The sequence below is a fragment of the Geotrypetes seraphini genome, chromosome 4 (assembly GCF_902459505.1).
Source record: "Geotrypetes seraphini chromosome 4, aGeoSer1.1, whole genome shotgun sequence".
Classification (NCBI taxonomy): domain Eukaryota; kingdom Metazoa; phylum Chordata; class Amphibia; order Gymnophiona; family Dermophiidae; genus Geotrypetes; species Geotrypetes seraphini.
Genome location: NC_047087.1, coordinates 175,454,398 through 175,471,265, shown reverse-complemented (window position 1 = coordinate 175,471,265; position 16,868 = coordinate 175,454,398). Strand labels below are relative to the sequence as shown.

The following is a 16,868-nucleotide window of genomic DNA, read 5'->3' as shown; positions in this document are numbered from 1 at the left end:
GGAATCCAGAAGGAATGTAATAGAAAGTAGGGTTGTTGAGAAGACTTCATTAGGGAAGATCAGAAAGATACAAAACCTGTGTTCAAAAAAAAGTCTTTAATCTCAAACAATAATCCAATGTAACCCAACATGGATCCAGGTTTCAGCAATACATGTGCCTTGATCAAGGGTAAAATATAAAAAATCCTAGTAGATTCATACTGACTGTAGTACCATAAGGTGTAGGTACATCAGCAATAAGCCTCTGCTACGTTTATTTAGACTTGAGTCTTCTTTTGGCGAGCATTTCTTCCTCCTTTTCCTCTTCACTCTCCTCCATCTCTTCCTCCTCTTCCTTTTAAGCAGAGCCAACCCCTGCACCAGGTCCAGGTGGTGCCTGAGCTCGACAAGAGCAAAACATAGATATCAGTCAGGTACTCTGCCACCTGCACATGACATATTCTGAGACATACTGTCACCTGTGGACTGACTATGGGGTTTAGAGACCACCTGTTGCCTTTAGCTTAGACATTAGCACCTAGTAGCTGGCATAGAGGTACTTGTAAATATGAAGTGGAGAGGGTCTATGAGATGAAATCATTACTCACCTGCCTGGGCACACAGTTTCTAATGCATCCCCTGGAGGAATACCTGTTCATACAGGCGCAGCTGCTGGCTCTGTTTCCTAGTCCTCCCACCTGTATGGAGAGAGAGTAGGAGGAGGAGAGAAGGAGGGGTAAATTGAGTGCCAGGTGCATGACATAACTACTCGTGCCTCCGCCTTCATCTCACAGGGCAGCAACCTTACAATTTCAGATGAACATGTTGCCCTCCTAGTTAAGCAGTGCTACTACCCAACACATTGCTGATGCGGTGACTTACTGGTGGTGCATTGTTTAGGTTTTTGCCTTCGACAATCTTCTTTCTGTTAGTTCCTGGAGGATTGAGAACGCTAGGTGTTCAATCCCTTCCCGCAATCCGGGAGTTGTAGAAATCTAAACACTTTTCTGAGCACAGGCTTTTCCCACCTCAGAGAGATAGTTAGAGCCTCCTGTAGTTTAGTCCCAAAGCTAAGGAACATACCTGAACAAATCCATGACAAGGAAGGGGGTACTGGAGAAGCTCCCCAGCAACATAAACAATTTGTGAACTGGTCTGCTCTGTGAAACACGAAAACATGTAAAAGCAACACAGAAAAACATTGAGGAACAATATATAATTAACCTGCTGTGTGCAACGAGCGCCCACATGAGACAGCCTTCAGTAATGAATACTCACAGAAGTGGAAAACTTCCCACAGGCTCCGTCAACAGGCTGGAAGATCCTGAAGCCTGGAAGGAGAAAAAGCGAGGCAGAAAGCAGGCAATTCAGAACAAGTAAGAGGGCAGGCCGTACTGAATCCTCCATAGACTAACAGAAAGAAGATTAGATGTGTACTATATTATCCCCCAAAAAACTGGGGCAATACAGCTCATGCCCTTGTGCTAAAAGGAGATAAATTTGGTCAATGGTCAAAGGAAAAATTATGTTCTTACCTGTTAATTTTCTTTCCTTTAGACGCAGCAGATAAATCCAGAGACCAATGGGATAGCTCACATCTACCAGCAGGCGGAGATAGAGAAACTGATTAACAGGTGGTCTTATTGGCTGGCACTCCTCCTGTATTGTCAGTATAGCTCCTTGCCCAAGCATCCGTAACCATCAATAGGCATATCATGTAAAAAACTTCTTTCCCATAACAAATATCAAAAGGTAACAATACAGAATACAATCATCAATAATAACAAACTGCAAAAGTTGCAAAAGAAAAAAAAACCCGACAATATCCAGAACGGGTGGGGCTCTGAATTCATCTGCTGCGTCTAAAAGAAAGAAAATTAACAGGTAAGAACATAATTTTTCTTTCCTTAGCAACAGCAGCAGATGAATCCAGAGACCAATGGGATGTAGCAAAGCAATCCTCAATCTGGGTGGGAAGCAAACGCCGCCTCCGCAACAGCCGAAGCACGAAACGCATCCACCGCATGCGCCCCCACATCCAATCATTAAAGCGGAGAGAAAGCACTCTCAGAAGACCAAGGAGCCGCGAGACAAAACACCTCCAAAGAAAAAAGCTCTGGGTAGAGTCCATGAAGAAGCCATCGCTCAGGCGGAAAGGACATGAAGGGCTTCCGCCAACCGCGACCCTGCCATCAAGCAAATGTAAGGAATGCCCTCCTGGAACCATTGAGCAACGGAGGCTCTGGATGCTGCCATACGATCGAGGCGCCCCTTGAAGAAAAAGGAATCGAAACAACGAAAAGTCGTTAGAAACCTAGCTCGTGGAGAATACAACGCACTTCCAAAAAATGCGGCGAATAAAAGCACGGCCCCCCCTTTACACCTCTCAGGAAGAAGGAAGGAAAAGTGAGAGTGGCATAAAAGAAAGGAAGACACCTCCTTAGAAAGAAAATGTGGTACCGTCCGAACAGACCCCCCCGGATCTCGGAAATCAGAAAGAGGAATCCCCGCCGAACAAGGCCTGCAACTGAGAAAACCGCCGAGCTGAAGCCACGGCCACAAGCAACCCCATGTTCAACGGCACAGCCTTTTAGAGTCTCAAAAGACAAGGATGAAAGGAAGCCTTCGGGAAACTGCGAAGAAGTACCCCAAGACTGTACTACGGACAGGGCTGTCTAAGAGGTGTACGAATAAACCGTACTCCATGTAGGAAATGACTACATGAAGCAAGTGAAGAGCAAGATACCTAGCCCGTGTAACAAGCTAAAAATGGCACTCGAAGCTGAAAGGAATTGAATGCTAAGCCCTTGGCAAGACACTTGTGCCAAAAAAGAACTCTGCCAAAAAGGAAAGAACAGAACACCCAAATGCCAGGCAGAGTGCCAAGGCATAGAAACACCCAAGAAAGGAAAAGCCTCCAAACCGGAGCCTAAGTCACAGGTGAAGGAGATGTCTTTAACGCCTGGAGTAGAGAAGAAAGGACCTGCGTCGTACAACCCATAGACATCACCTATGACATACCAAAAGCCCAGCCCGAACACCAAAGGAATACGAATAACCATGTTGAGCGTACCCCAGGTGAGCAAATCCCGAAGTACCAGGAATCACAACAGAGTGGCCGCTGAAAGACACGTCAGATCCACACAGCAAGGAGGGCGCAGCCAATCCGGAGATTCCCTAATTACAGTGCCCCGAAAGCGAGCTTGCGAAACCAAACCTGTCCAAGCAACTGCCAGGGAAAACACCCCAAAAAGAGAAACCAGAGGCGAGGAAGAAGCAAGCTGCTACCCCCTGACTGCCACTTCCCGTGTCCGCAGAAGGAACTAGAAAACTGGGAAGTTCGATACGAGGCCATGAGGTCCAGCTCAAGAAGAACTCACCCTTCAACAAAGAGCAGGAACCCTTGAGTGATTAGCTCCCAAATTCCAGGATGGAGAAGAAATTTAGTCCTACTACTATACGTACTTGCAAAGTGCCAAAAGACGAGCTCTGCGCTGTACAGTTTAACGTACCAAAGACGGGTCTTGTTCAGATTGCATGGTGAGAAAGGCTATCCAAACCCTTTTCCTGTCCTGTAAAATGACGCATAGACAGAAGAGGAAGATGAGATTCCATCCATGGAAGGAGACCAGAACTGTACTCGCCCACCCGAGCACATCACATACCGTCCCGTCCGTGGGGAAACAGCACCGCAAGAACACTTCCCTAAAGACATGTATCACCATGTCAGAATAATGATCCGAAACTCCTGAACCCCTGAAACTCTGGAAATGGCAGCCAGACTATGTCGCAGCCTAGAAAAAGGAACGAGAACTGAGTCACCTGGTAACACCAGACTCCTTGCACTGAGGATTGAAGGCACTGAACCCCCCAACCTGACAGCCTGGGATGGTGGGTGACTACACACCAGTCCAGCAAAGACTAAGGCACGCCTTGAAAAGATTAATCTTGTTGAGGTGACAAATCACAATAAGCGAGGCTTGAGGGGCTGACTAGACATCCCGATGAGCCTGTGAGAAACCATGAACCACCGGAACAAAAGTGACTGCTGCAGTATGATTATGTGAAAGTAAACTGAAATTCCCAGTGGAGTCACCACCATATATCCCAGAACCTGTACAGAAGCCCATACACATGCACTTGGTGACTGAAGAAGAAGAAGGAGGGGAACCTGAGAGTGGAACATGTCACCCCCATCCCTGGGAAGAAACACACTCCTCCCGTACGTGACTAACAACATCCCCAGATAGTTCAATATGTGGCATAGAACAAGAGAACACAGTGGAAGTTTGAACCTGCACATCCAAAGACTGGAGAAAAGAAATCACCCAAGTGCGTTCGGCAAATGACCTAGCTGGAAGATGGCCGAATCAACCAGCAGTCCAAGGAATAAAGCATCTCTATACGACCAAACGCTAACATCTACTAAAATGTTAGAGGAACCGCAGCTAGGCCAAATGATGTCTGCTTAAACAGAAAGCGTCGCTTGTGAACAACTAAGCGAAGAAACTGCTGAGAGGAGGTCACATGAGAATACATACAAAGAATCTCACGGGTTCTTATGAAATGCCAAACTCTGAGAACTAAGTGACCCATATGAAATCCATCGCCAGGCTGACCAATTCCCCCTTCTTGGGTACCATGAAGCAAATGGAATAACCACTCCTAGTTCCTGGAGAGCAGAAACTACTGTCCCAAGTTACAGCCACCCGGGAAGGGAACTCGCACCAACATCACCTTGGGATATGCAATACACAGGGACACCCAGAAAGAATCTGAAATGGGAGAAAAAATTCAAAGGCCCGGAACCCGAGACTGCCACAGCTCCCTTTCCGCAAAGAACGAGATGGAGGAGCGTCGGAAGTTCTGAATAGAAGAAAGGAACTCTCCTAAGAACATACTAGGCTTGCAATGTAAGCACGGTTACTAGCAATCTGCGGCAGCCTGTGCGAGCGGAAAACAGCATGCAAGCTGCTCCAAATAAAACTGCCCTGAAAGGTTAACTTCACATTGAAGAATGTTTTTATTTATTTATTTATTTTTTTGTAGGGAAAGAAGAAAAAATAGCCAATATGTCCCTAAAACTGCTCCAAATTGTGCAGGAAGCATTTCAAAGCGCCACCAGATACATTCAGTGCTGCAGAAATGGCACCAATATTAAGGAAACCGCCAAACCTACATAGTCGTACCCTTTGGAAACCTCGAGAGAGATGAAGAGACACCTGAATGAAAAACCGAGAACTCTCCTGCGGCTGAACCTTGAGTCACTTCTTCTACCAACCCAGTACGGAGGTAAGCCGAAATTGGGTGGTGAAGGATAGAGCCAAATCTCTCTCTAACGGGCCTGCAGAGACCCCCACAGGAGATAACGCCATCGCGGCAAAGCAATCAACTCAGGAGACCTCCACACACTGAGCCCCAATGTCACATTAAAGCAGAAAAAACTGCTAGCAACTTCCGACGCATCTGATATCGAAGCATAGAAGCCGCGGCAGATGCCAATATAAGCCAGCTACCAGAGAAACGCACTGAACGCTGTGGAGGCCCCACCAGCGCAGGAGCGCGAGCCTCTTGCTCACTGTAAGACAGCGGCTCCCAGCCTACAGGGAAAACAACATAGCAGCCGCGGCAAGTGAGAAACTCAGCAGATGCGCTCAGCAGAGCAAGAGAACAAGCATGTGCCTGTTTCGCCGGCCCCATGCAACTGTGAGGTAAAAACAGGGAGACCGCGGAACGCGCAGAGAGAAAGAAGCCGCCGAAACAGACCGCAAGAACGCCGCAGCATCTGCCAGCATAGGAGCACAAGCGCGATCCACCAGCTCGCTAAAAGGCACGGGCTCCACCAAACAGCATCCATCCTGTAGCACCCCGACCACAGCCGCGGCACATGCTGTGCGAAGGGCAGCCTCAGTGAAACAGGCTGCAAATGCGAGGACTCCCCCCTGTTCCCACTTGAAAACAAGCTTGTTTCTCCCGCGCGCGGGAAGGCACTGGCTCATCGAACCGAGCCCAAACCATAACTCAGGTGCTCTCCACTTAAACATATCCAAAAAAAATAAAGTCTCCACAAACTGCAAATTATGTACCGCCCAACAAAGCTTAGCAGTTGCTATGGAGCAAGACCTGCATACTTTAGAAAGTTGGTCCTTGAACTGGCAGCTGGGCTTCAACGCCAAGAAATGTAAGGTCATGCATCTCGGTAACGGAAATCCTTGCAGAACTTACACCCTGAATGGAGAAACTTTAACCAGGACTACGGCAGAACGAGACTTAGGAGTAATCATCAGTGCTGACATGAAAGCAGCCACTCAAGTGGAGAAGGCTTCATCTAAAGCACGGCAGATGATAGGTTGTATCAAGAGAAGCTTCGTCAACAGGAAACCTGAAGTCATGATGCCATTGTACAGAGCCATGGTGAGACCTCATCTGGAATACTGTGTGCAATTCTGGAGGCCACATTACCGTAAGGATGTGCTCAGAATTGAATCGGTTCAGCGGATGGCCACCAGGATGGTCTCGGGGCTAAAGGGTCTCCCATACGAAGAAAGACTGAGCAAATTGCAGCTCTACACTCTCGAAGAGCGTAGGGAGAGGGGAGACATGATTGAGACATTTAAGTACATCACGGGACGTATCGAGGTGGAAGATGATATCTTTCTTCTCAAGGGACCCTCGACCACAAGAGGACATCCACTCAAACTCAAGGGAGGGAAGTTTCGTGGAGACGCCAGGAAGTACTTCTTCACGGAGAGAGTGATTGAGCATTGGAACAAGCTTCCAGTGCAGGTGGTCGAGGCACGCAGCATCCTAGACTTCAAGAACAAATGGGATACCTATGTGGGATCCCTGCGAGGTCATGCTAAGGGATAGGGTCACTAGGACTTGAATGAGCGGGTCAGTTGAGTGACAGTATAATTACAATTATATTTTAGGGGGTCAGTAGACTTAAGAGGGTGGGTAAATAGTGTGGGCAGACTTGATGGGCTATAGCTCTTATCTGCCGTCATCTTTCTATGTTTCTAAATAAATGAAACATCAGGTGAACTACGCGACCGCACAGCCACCGTGTCCCCCGAAGAACAAAACATAACACCAACAAGAAAATAGAACTTGCAATTGCAATGCAAAAAAGGCATACTCACAACTCGGCTGACAGAGCTGATAGACGCCGGCAGGAACTGGTTGAGCACCACTGAGAGTACTCAATCATGGAAGGCAAATGTGGTCTCTTGTTTTTTTTTTGTAGGGAAAGAAGAAAAAATAGAGACCCAACTAGACTCTCTATCATAGGAGGGAGGGTGAGGCAGGGACCTGGGGGGCCCAGGTGTAACACCTAAAGCCGGCACCGTTCAGCCAGACACCCCTGTCTCACTAGAGAGAAAAATCTCAACAGGAGAAATAGAATTGGAAGTTCACTGAAGAGAAAATCTCAACAGGAGAAAATAAGTTTCCAGCCACAGCCAGAATCCAGGAGCTAGTTGAATAGCGATCATCCCCTGCTGGGATATAGAGCATACTGACAATACAGGAAGGGTGCCAGCCAATAGGACCACCTGTTAATCAGTTTCTCTATCTCCGCCTGCTGGTAGATGTGGGCTATCCCATTGGTCTCTGGATTCATCTGCTGCTGTTGCTAAGGAAAGGGTTTTTTTTTTCCTAGTAATGGTACTCACTGACTAGCCATCCACCTCAAATATCTCCCCTCTGGAAGAGATAACTGATGCCTGAATGTGCCAGAACATAGGCATTGTGGCAGAATCCTGGGAAATTGGCATATACGTCTGTTATCTCCATGGAAGCATTAGAGACCACCTACATTTTGAGGAAGTGATTGTTCCACAACTGCTGAGCCTGTCTCTCCATATTGCAAATGGTCTGAGGGTCACGTGTGAGGTTGATAGCTCCCAGAACCGAGGGGAAGTGGGCTAGCTCATAAAAATCCCTAATTGTCTGCTGCTGCTCTGCTTCACAATTTGGGAACTGAATGTATTTTTTTTTTTTTAAATCTTTATTCATTTTACATCTTACAACAAGTGTAACAATAGACAACAGTTAAATTGAATTGAATACAACACTTGAATCTCTATCATATTCAACATTAAAACATTAAAATTTTTAACCCATTCCCTCCCAATCCAACTATAACCTATGTACATGGGAAGACATCTCAGAAAGGCATTAAGAAAATTAGAAATTATGCACGAGGCAGATGGCTGGCTGATGTCAAATGCAGCTCACAGAGGCCTTTGAAATGTTCCAGTGGCCAAGAATACCAAGGTGCTGGTGTCTTGCACATGAATAGGAGGAGCCTGTCCCCTCCAAGTGGTGGGCTCCAGGTCCTCCTGCAGTTGCTCACACAGAAACTATGGCCTCCTTATTTAAAATTATAGAGACCTATACACCACTCATCTGTTATGCCAAGGAAGATGACCCCAGGCCTATAAACCCTGGGCACCTGGCCTTGGTCCTGCCCCTGGGCTTGGCCTCAGCCTCTTCCTCTTCTTAATAGGATGTGGCTCGCCACATCCAACAACAAATTAACTCACCCATCAAGTTTCAAGTTTATTTAAAATTTGATATACCGCCTATTAGAAAGTCTAAGCAGTTTACAGTAAAATTACTATTAAAAAAAAATCTCTTATTTTATATTAAGATAAATACAGACAACGATAGATCTATAACTTGATACAAAGGGAATAACCGGGAGGAAATACATGATTTTTTTATCATGAGGGGGGGTTAAAAGGAAACACAAAAGAGGAAGGATAAACTGAGTGGTTTATGATTCTTAATAGTTATATTGTCTACTTACGTATTGTATTGTATGTGCCTAAACAAAAATGTTTTAAGGTTTGATTTAAATTTCACAGCACCAACAAATACCAACACCCCAGCTCCACACACACTCCAACACACCCAGGCACAACAGAGAACAACTTGTACACAGCTCCACACACCCAGCCACAAATACAGCAACTGACATGATTGGTGTCAAAAAGAGAGAGGAGACTGAGACAGGAGGATAATGTGAATGGAAATACAGGTGGTATAGTTGAGAAGGGAATGAGCAGGAGCAGAACAGACAGTTGGTGAAGGATATGGAGTACGATCAAAGCACACAGCAAGGTGAGAAAATATCACCCCAAATCACCAACACTGGGAGTCCTAAAGACAAGACTCACCTGCACCTAAGCACTATTTAAACCACATCCGCGCTGCCATGATGCACACTGTTAGATGTCTATGTGTTCATGCATTTCATGCCAAAATAAGCTATATATACATGTGGATTATTGCATGTACCGGTATTTAGTAACATAGCTCCAAAATGGAAACAAAATTTTATCTCTAGAGAAATAAAGATCCTTGTTGATAAAGTAGGCTCTAATTATGATGCCCTCTGTGGGAGAAAGGCATACTTTCTTTTCAACTAGCTTACCATTCTTTTTCAATTCTAGAGTAGTCCTGAAAGACATGAATAGGAATGCCCTTATAAGATAAATAAGGTCAATCATGATGCCTTAAGTGTTTCTGCTTTGTGACTATAGTAGTGAAATTTGGCAATGGCAGTTTGTGGTCTCAGTTCATCCTTCCTCCAACCTAGCCGATGTGTTCACACATAGGATGTTCCTTTGCTAGCCAGCTTTCCAGTGTTGCAAGAAATTGGTAATCAGGAATTGTTTCAGGAAAGCCAAGAAACACAAGTGCCCATTGTCTAGAGCAATTTTCTAGTTCCTCAGGATCTCCTTTAAGTGTTTTCATGTCTGGGCTTGGAGAGTGTTAACATCAGTGCGTATGGTATAAGAGTCATCTTCCACGAAGGAGATGCAGCACTCCAACTCAGTGGCACAGTGAGTAGTATTTGCCAAAAGGGTCTTTAGATTAGATATCTGACATGAGAGCTTTTCAAATAGGGGCTTCAATGCGCTAACCACTGCAGCTTTAAGTTTTGCCAATGCCGACTCTGTGAATTGTGAGATCATAAGAACATAAGAATAGCCTTACTGGGTCAGACCAATGGTCCATCAAGCCCAGTAACCCATTCTTACGGTGGCTAATCCAGGTCACTAGTACCTAGCCAAAACCCAAGGAGTATCAATATTCCATGCTATCGATCCAGAGCAAGCAGTGGCTTCCCCCATGTCTTTCTCAATAACAGACTATGGACTTTTCCTCCAGGAACTTGTCCAAACCTTTCTTAAAACCAACTCGTTCCAGAGCTTAACTATTCTCCAAGTGAAAAAAAATTTCCTCCTATTGGTTTAAGAGTATTTCCCTATAACTTCAATCATATCTCCCCTCAGTCTCTCTTTTCCAAGCTGAAGAGCCCTAACCGTTTTAGTCTTTCCTCATACAAGAAGAGTTCCAACCCCAAGTCTACAGGACTGTTCATCATCTTGTCTTTAACAGGTTGAGCTCTGTTTTTATCCTTTCGTGTCAATTTTTCAGACACTGTCTCACCAGACTTAGTTATGAATTTGTTCATATGATCAGCAGGTGATATAAATAAATGTTGGTTGAGGCAAAACAGCTGGATGAAAGTGGGTGAAGCAGGGACCCTCATAACAGGTCAGGAACATGTCCTCACCTGATCACTGCATCATGTGACTCCCCTTTATATGGCAATTATGAAGTAACTTACTTTTCACAGTGTGACAAGGCAGTGGCTGCTGCCAGAAGGATGCTGGGCTGTATAAAGAGAGGCGTAGTCAGTAGAAGGAAGAAGGTGTTGATGTCCCTGTACAGGTCATTGGTGAGGCCCCACTTGGAATATTGTGTTCAGTTTTGGAGACCGTATCTGGCGAAAGATGTAAGAAGACTTGAGGCGGTCCAGTGGAGGGCGACGAAAATGATAGGAGGCTTGCGCCACAAGACATATGAGGAGAGAATGGAAGCCCTGAATATGTATACCCTAGAGCAGTGGTTCCCAACCCTGTCCTGGAGGAACACCAGGCCAATTGGGTTTTCAAGCTAGCCCTAATGAATATGCATGAAGCAAATTTGCATGCCTATCACTTCCATCATATGCAAATCTCTCTCATGCATATTCATTAGGGCTAGCCTGAAAACCCGATTGGCCTGGTGTTCCTCCAGGACAGGGTTGGGAATCACTGCCCTAGAGGAAAGGAGAGACAGGGGAGATATGATTCAGAAGTTCAAATACTTGAAGGGTATTAACGTAGAACAAAATCTTTTCCAGAGAAAGGAAAATGGTAAAACCAGAGGACATAATTTGAGGTTGAGGGGTGGTAGATTCAGGGGCAATATTAGGAAATTCTACTTTACGGAGAGGGTTGTGGATGCCTGGAATGCGCTCCCGAGAGAGGTGGTGCAGAGTAAAACTGTGACTGAGTTCAAAGAAGCGTGGGATGAACACAGAAGATTTAGAATCAGAAAATAATATTAAATATTGAACTAGGCCAGTTACTGGGCAGACTTGCATGGTCTGTGTCGGTGTATGGCCGTTTGGTGAAGGATGGGCAGGGGAGGGCTTCAATGGCTGGGAGGGTGTAGATGGGCTGGAGTAAGTCTTAACAGAGATTTTGGCAGTTGGAACCCAAGCACAGTACCGGGTAAAGCTTTGGATTCTTGCCCAGAAATAGCTAAGAAGAAAAATTAAAAAAAAATAAAAATTTTAAATTGAATCAGGTTGGGCAGACTGGATGGACCATTCGGGTCTTTATCTGCCGTCATCTACTATGTTACTATGTAACTTATTACTTTAATTAAACAAGTAACTAGTACTTGTAGAAAATATTAACTTTAATATTATTTTTATAAAGTAACTTAGCCAAAACATAATTCATATTTACACTTAGCTAGAATGTACTTCACTGCCATTTAGTGACTGGAACTCATATTTACATTCTAAACTGATGACAGCCAAAATCACTGCAACAGTATATGAAATTGGCAGAGGTAAGATATTACAGGCTAAGGTATTACAGATAGCAAGAATCCTTGATAGAGAGTCTGATCAGTCAAAACCAGTTAAGTAAATTAGAGAATACTATAATTTTCATTAATATTTGCATGCTCCACCTATTCTCTATCCATGTGAAAGACTTCTGGAAAAATACACACCATCAAAATATGGTTCATATTTTTCTGCTAGTTGGTGTTCTGTAAGTGGGGATTTATATGCATTTCTGACACATAAAACTAGGTGGTACCTTACAGAAGGTGTACTAATAATTTTGGAAAAGTTGGCTCATATGTCAGTTGCTGGGAGTCAAAAAGGGGGAGTGGTAAGATAATATATGTAAAAATGTTCGAATATTTTTCAACATGTATATTCAATAAGACTATTAAAAAATATTTCTAAGCAAACGGTTCATGCTGTCAAGCACAATAATATAGTCCTGCAGCGTTTGGGAGAGCACTGCCCATCTCTCCCCCAAAGTACAACCATGATGTCAGAACAATATCCAATAGTCTGATGGGAATAAAAGGTTAATATATATATTGTATATTTCTTACATTAAAATTATTAAAACTGCCAGATACTCATTCACAAAGATTTTTTCTCAGACATGAAATGAATGAAAAGCATTAATAAAGCCGGCCCCTTACGTTACACCTTAGCTATAACTTTGTGGAGCAACCGCCTTCCCGTCATTTCTAACTCACATAACAATGCTAAGGTTGCTATGGACACCGTCAGAAACAATTCTGACCAATCAAACCATGATTTCTACTATAGTGGCGTGTCTTATTGTCATGGAAACGGCATCAACGGTAACAAATGCCCTGCATGCGGGAACTGGGATTCCAAGCGCAGAGAGGTGTGAATAATAAAAACGAACAGGATAAACCTGTAAAAACTGTACTGTACAACTCTGTCAGCATCAGGGTAAGTTCTGTACCTAAACTACAGTAACCAAATCGCAGCTGTAGAATCATTGGTCTCATAGCGGATGTGAAGAAAACTTGACAATTCTCTGACTACAAACGCATCCAATCGAACCCCGTGGACACTGCGAAGAAAGAAATACTGTAACTCGGAGGTGAGTTTTTAAAACGGGAAAGGGCAGATAGGTTGCGTCTCTTCAGTGGCGTAACGAGGACGAACGGCGCCCCTCCCCGCTCTCTTCCTCATCCATCCTGCCGCACGCGCGCCCCCATTCCCCGTACCTTTGTAATTTCGGCGCGAGCAACCACCAACTTACTCGGAGGACATCGGTGCTCTCTCTCTAACGTCACTTCCTATGCGCGGGTCCCGGAAGTGACGTTCGAGAGAGTGCCGCAGCCAGGGGGGCAGCAAGTTGGTGGCTGCTGCAGAAATTAAAACGATATTTGGACAGGTGGTAGGAGAGAAGTAGGGGTGCCGCCAGGGCGGACCGTCCCCTCGCCCACCCCTCTTTACTATTCCACTGCATCTCTTCACCTCGCTTTTCCTGCAACCAAGGCTTCGTAGAGCTTTATAATTTGAGTTTGGGACTGGGTAAAACGAGGACCCCACAGACCTTGTGGATCTTAACCGCAAGCCCTTAAAAATCAGCTCACCTCAAGGGGTGAGCGGGATCAGTGAGAGTTAAAATAAGGATCTCTGCTGCCAGTGTGTGGTTAAGATCCGTGAGGCTAACAGGCAGCAAAGGTAGAAGTTAAAAAAAGGATCTTGCAAATCTCACAGAACTAAAAAGCTCATAGTCTTAAAAAGAAAGAGGCCTTGGCGAGGGCCTGCAGGGATATTCGTTTTTTAACTTGCGGACCTCATGGATCCCACTGCAGGAAGATAGGATGACAGTGGCAACAAGAGTAGATGCCTGTAAGTCCCCCTTCTCAACCCCCCTAGCGATGCACAAAAGAGACCCCCGTTTCCACTCACTAATTACTGGCAGCTCTGGAGTTGCAGGTAACTGTTTTGCATGTATTGTGCCCACACAACACAGACCAGAGGGGTAGGGCTGCCATTTTAAAGAGGCAGCCCTTCAGGCAGGAGAGAGTGGGCAGCCCTCCATCCTGATTTTAGACAAAAGGATTTTGTTTTGGGGTGGCGAGAGTGGTCGAGGGATTGGGAGCTTGGTGTCACGGGGCTTGGTGTCAGGGTCACAGTTTTGGGCCCTCCTGCCAGCAGGGCTGGGATTTTTTTTTTATGGTGTTATCAGGGCCAGATTAAAGGGTAGGCATATGCCTAGGGCCAGAAATGGTCAGGGGGCCTGCTGAAGGAGGGCTAACAGACCACTCAAAAAAAATTTTTAAATGGCGATGGGCCTCCCCCCAGTATCAATCGGCAATGTGGCCCCCACTCCTCCATTTAAGGAAAGTAAGATCAGCAAGCAACGCGGGTAAGAACGGCAACAGCAACCGTAATTTTGCAAGTGGTGCTCAGCCCAAAGCTTCCCTTCCCAATAAGATATGTGAGTAATTTAACACCCATTCCAATTCACAAATCAACAAATCAAACTATATGGCTGAACTCCAAGATTCAAATTGGCGGATTTAAGGTTTTCTGTAAGCATTGGATGATTGCAGGAATACGTGTATTAGAAGATGTTATTTCTAATGGTAAACTGTTTGATTTTTCACAGTTGCAAAATAAATATGGCCTTAATAAATCACAAAGTTTTAGATGGATGCAACTGAAGCAGGCCATTCAAGTGGGGTTCCCTGAATGGAAAAATCTTAATAATCAATATAGTTTGGAATTCTTGTGCTTTCAGGTGGACTTCCTGGGACATCAGACCGCTCAGTGGTACAAATTAATATCTGGATTTATGAATAAAAAACCAAAGACTGGTTTTCGGGACATTTGGAGCATTGAGATTAAGCATCAAATTACTGCGTCTCAATGGCCACGAATTTGGTCTTGGTGGATGAAATGTACAATGTCTGCATCTATGAGACAAATATGGTTTTTTCTGTTGCATAGAGCATTCTGGACCCCTGTTCATTTACAAAAATTAGATTGCTTTAAGTCTAATAGATGTTGGCATTGTCATCTTGAAGCACGGACTTTAGACGATCTATTATTCTATTGTCCATTTATTTTGGCTTTTTGGAAATCAATATGGGGCCAAATAAATTGTTTGTTAGAAAATCATGTGGCATTATCGTATGATACAGTATTATTTGGCATGTCTATGAGGGCTAAGAGCCAAATATCTTCCCAAAATAATAAACTTTTACTTATTTAACAGGAGTAGCCATACAACAAATAACATGTAATTGGAAAAATTGGAATAGATTGAACTTCAGTTTTTGGTGGAATTCAGTATGTCATATTTATAAAATGGAAAGATCATTAGCTATTCAGAAAGGGAATTTTAATAAATTTCAAGATGTGTGGGGGCCATTAACAAATTATTGCAATGAATAGGTATTATTTTCCCTGATTAGTACAAATGAAAGAATGGGGGGGGGGAGGGGGACTTTATTGTATGAGATATTGAAGGGATGGGAGGGAAAGAGATTAATTTTATTTTAATATGAAGAATTGTAGAATCTCAAGTGATGTATTTAAGTTAAAATGTGGTTACTTTTTGATGCACTTGATGTAAGTTATAAAAATGAGTAAAGAATTTAAAACCAAAGCTTCCCATCTGTCGCAGCTTCCTGTTTCCACCTGGGTGGTTTGCGTCAGAGGGAAATTTTGGCCGAGCAGAACCGCTTGCAAAATTATGGTTGCCAATCTTACCTGCATTGCTTGCTGATCTTACTTTCCGTCGATGGGTGGAGGAGGGGTGGGGGTGCCCGCATTGCCGATCAATGCTGGGGGGGGGGGGTGCTGTCACTGTTTGAAGAAAAAAATTGGAATTTGGAAAGAAAGGTGAGTGGTGACCTGCGAAGGTGAAGGGAAGCGAGGGAGATGGGTTTGGGGTGGAGGAAGAGAGAGAAAAATCGGGCAGATGATGGAAGTGGGTAGAAGGGAGGGAGGAAAGGAAGGAAGGGGGCTGAGTGAGAGCCTGACAGGGTTTGGGAGGGAAGGGAGCTGTGTGCAGAGTCTGACAGGGGTTTGTAGGGAAGGAAAGGTGAAGAGCCTGACGGGGCTGGGTGCAGAGTCTGACATCGGCCTCCTCATCTCCAGGGTGTCGAGCGGCACCACAGGTACCGAAGAAAAAGAAAGCGGTACCAGTGCCTTCCTTGGACGAGCACATTGTGGCTATCCTCCAAGTATAACTTAAGGAGCAGTTACAGCAAATCCTTCCTGCTCTTTTGCAACCGAACCTTCTAGTGCCTGTTCGATCTGAGCTACCGGTGCCGATTGTTGCTCAGCCTATATTATTGGCGTCGACTTTATCGGCACCGGTACATTCCGCTTCCTCGGTATCCATGCCAGTACTGTCGGCGGAACCGAAAGCCTTGCACCGGACCGTTCAGGCGGTCTCCGAACTGGTACCGCTTTCGGAGCAGCCTTCACGCCATGCGTCTCATACTTCTCTGGATGCGGTCAGGCAAGTCGGTGCGCAAATCTCTGCATGGTGACACCTCCACTCCTGTTTCCCGAGGTCGACTACCACTGGTGCGTGACCCTGACTTGTGGGATGATTCGGATGAACCTCTCGATACCAATGCTGATGAGGATGACCCCTCTGTTCAGGAGTCTGGAAATAAGCCTGATCAGACTTCCTTTACAAAATTCTTACGGGAGATGTCAGAGATACTATCTATTCCTTTGGAGGCAGACTCTAAGAAGTCCAAGGCATTTCTTGATGCCCTGGATTTTGACCAGCCTCCAAAGGAATTTCTCAAATTGCCCCTTCATGACATACTGAGGGAGACTTTTTATAAAAACCTAGAGACTCCTTTAACCATCCCTGGAGCTCCCCGTAAGCTTGACAAACTTTATAAAGTTATTCCCATTCCAGGGTTTGACAACCCTCAGCTCCCGCATGAGTCCCTGCTTGTGGAATCTACCCTAAAGAAAGCTGCAGGCGCCAGTGTATACA

General features: G+C 45.0%; 1 protein-coding gene and 1 long non-coding RNA gene across 10 annotated transcripts in view; one reads left to right on the top strand and one right to left on the bottom strand.

Annotated features, from left to right (window-relative positions):
- Positions 1–77: 77 nt before the first annotated feature.
- Positions 78–13,230, bottom strand: LOC117359875. Of its 2 annotated transcripts, none has more exons than XR_004539316.1 (3): positions 13,114–13,230; positions 588–677; positions 78–376 (listed from the first exon to the last, which is right to left on the bottom strand). It is a non-coding gene; the product is annotated as an uncharacterized LOC117359875 (long non-coding RNA). The 2 variants fall into 2 exon arrangements; XR_004539317.1 differs by lacking the exon at positions 13,114–13,230 and adding an exon at positions 12,846–13,091.
- Positions 12,863–16,868, top strand: part of HYDIN (HYDIN axonemal central pair apparatus protein) — a 1,718,235-nt gene continuing 1,714,229 nt past the window's right edge. For 4 of the 8 annotated variants that reach the window (XM_033943277.1, XM_033943279.1, XM_033943282.1 and 1 more), the window contains exon 1: positions 13,235–13,834. In XM_033943277.1, coding sequence (XP_033799168.1) covers positions 13,720–13,834 — 115 coding nt within the window. In that variant the 5' untranslated portion in view covers positions 13,235–13,719. Of the gene's footprint in view, positions 12,987–13,218; positions 13,835–16,868 lie in introns of those variants that run through there. The other 4 variants (XM_033943283.1, XM_033943284.1, XM_033943280.1 and 1 more) reach the window with 3 other exon arrangements.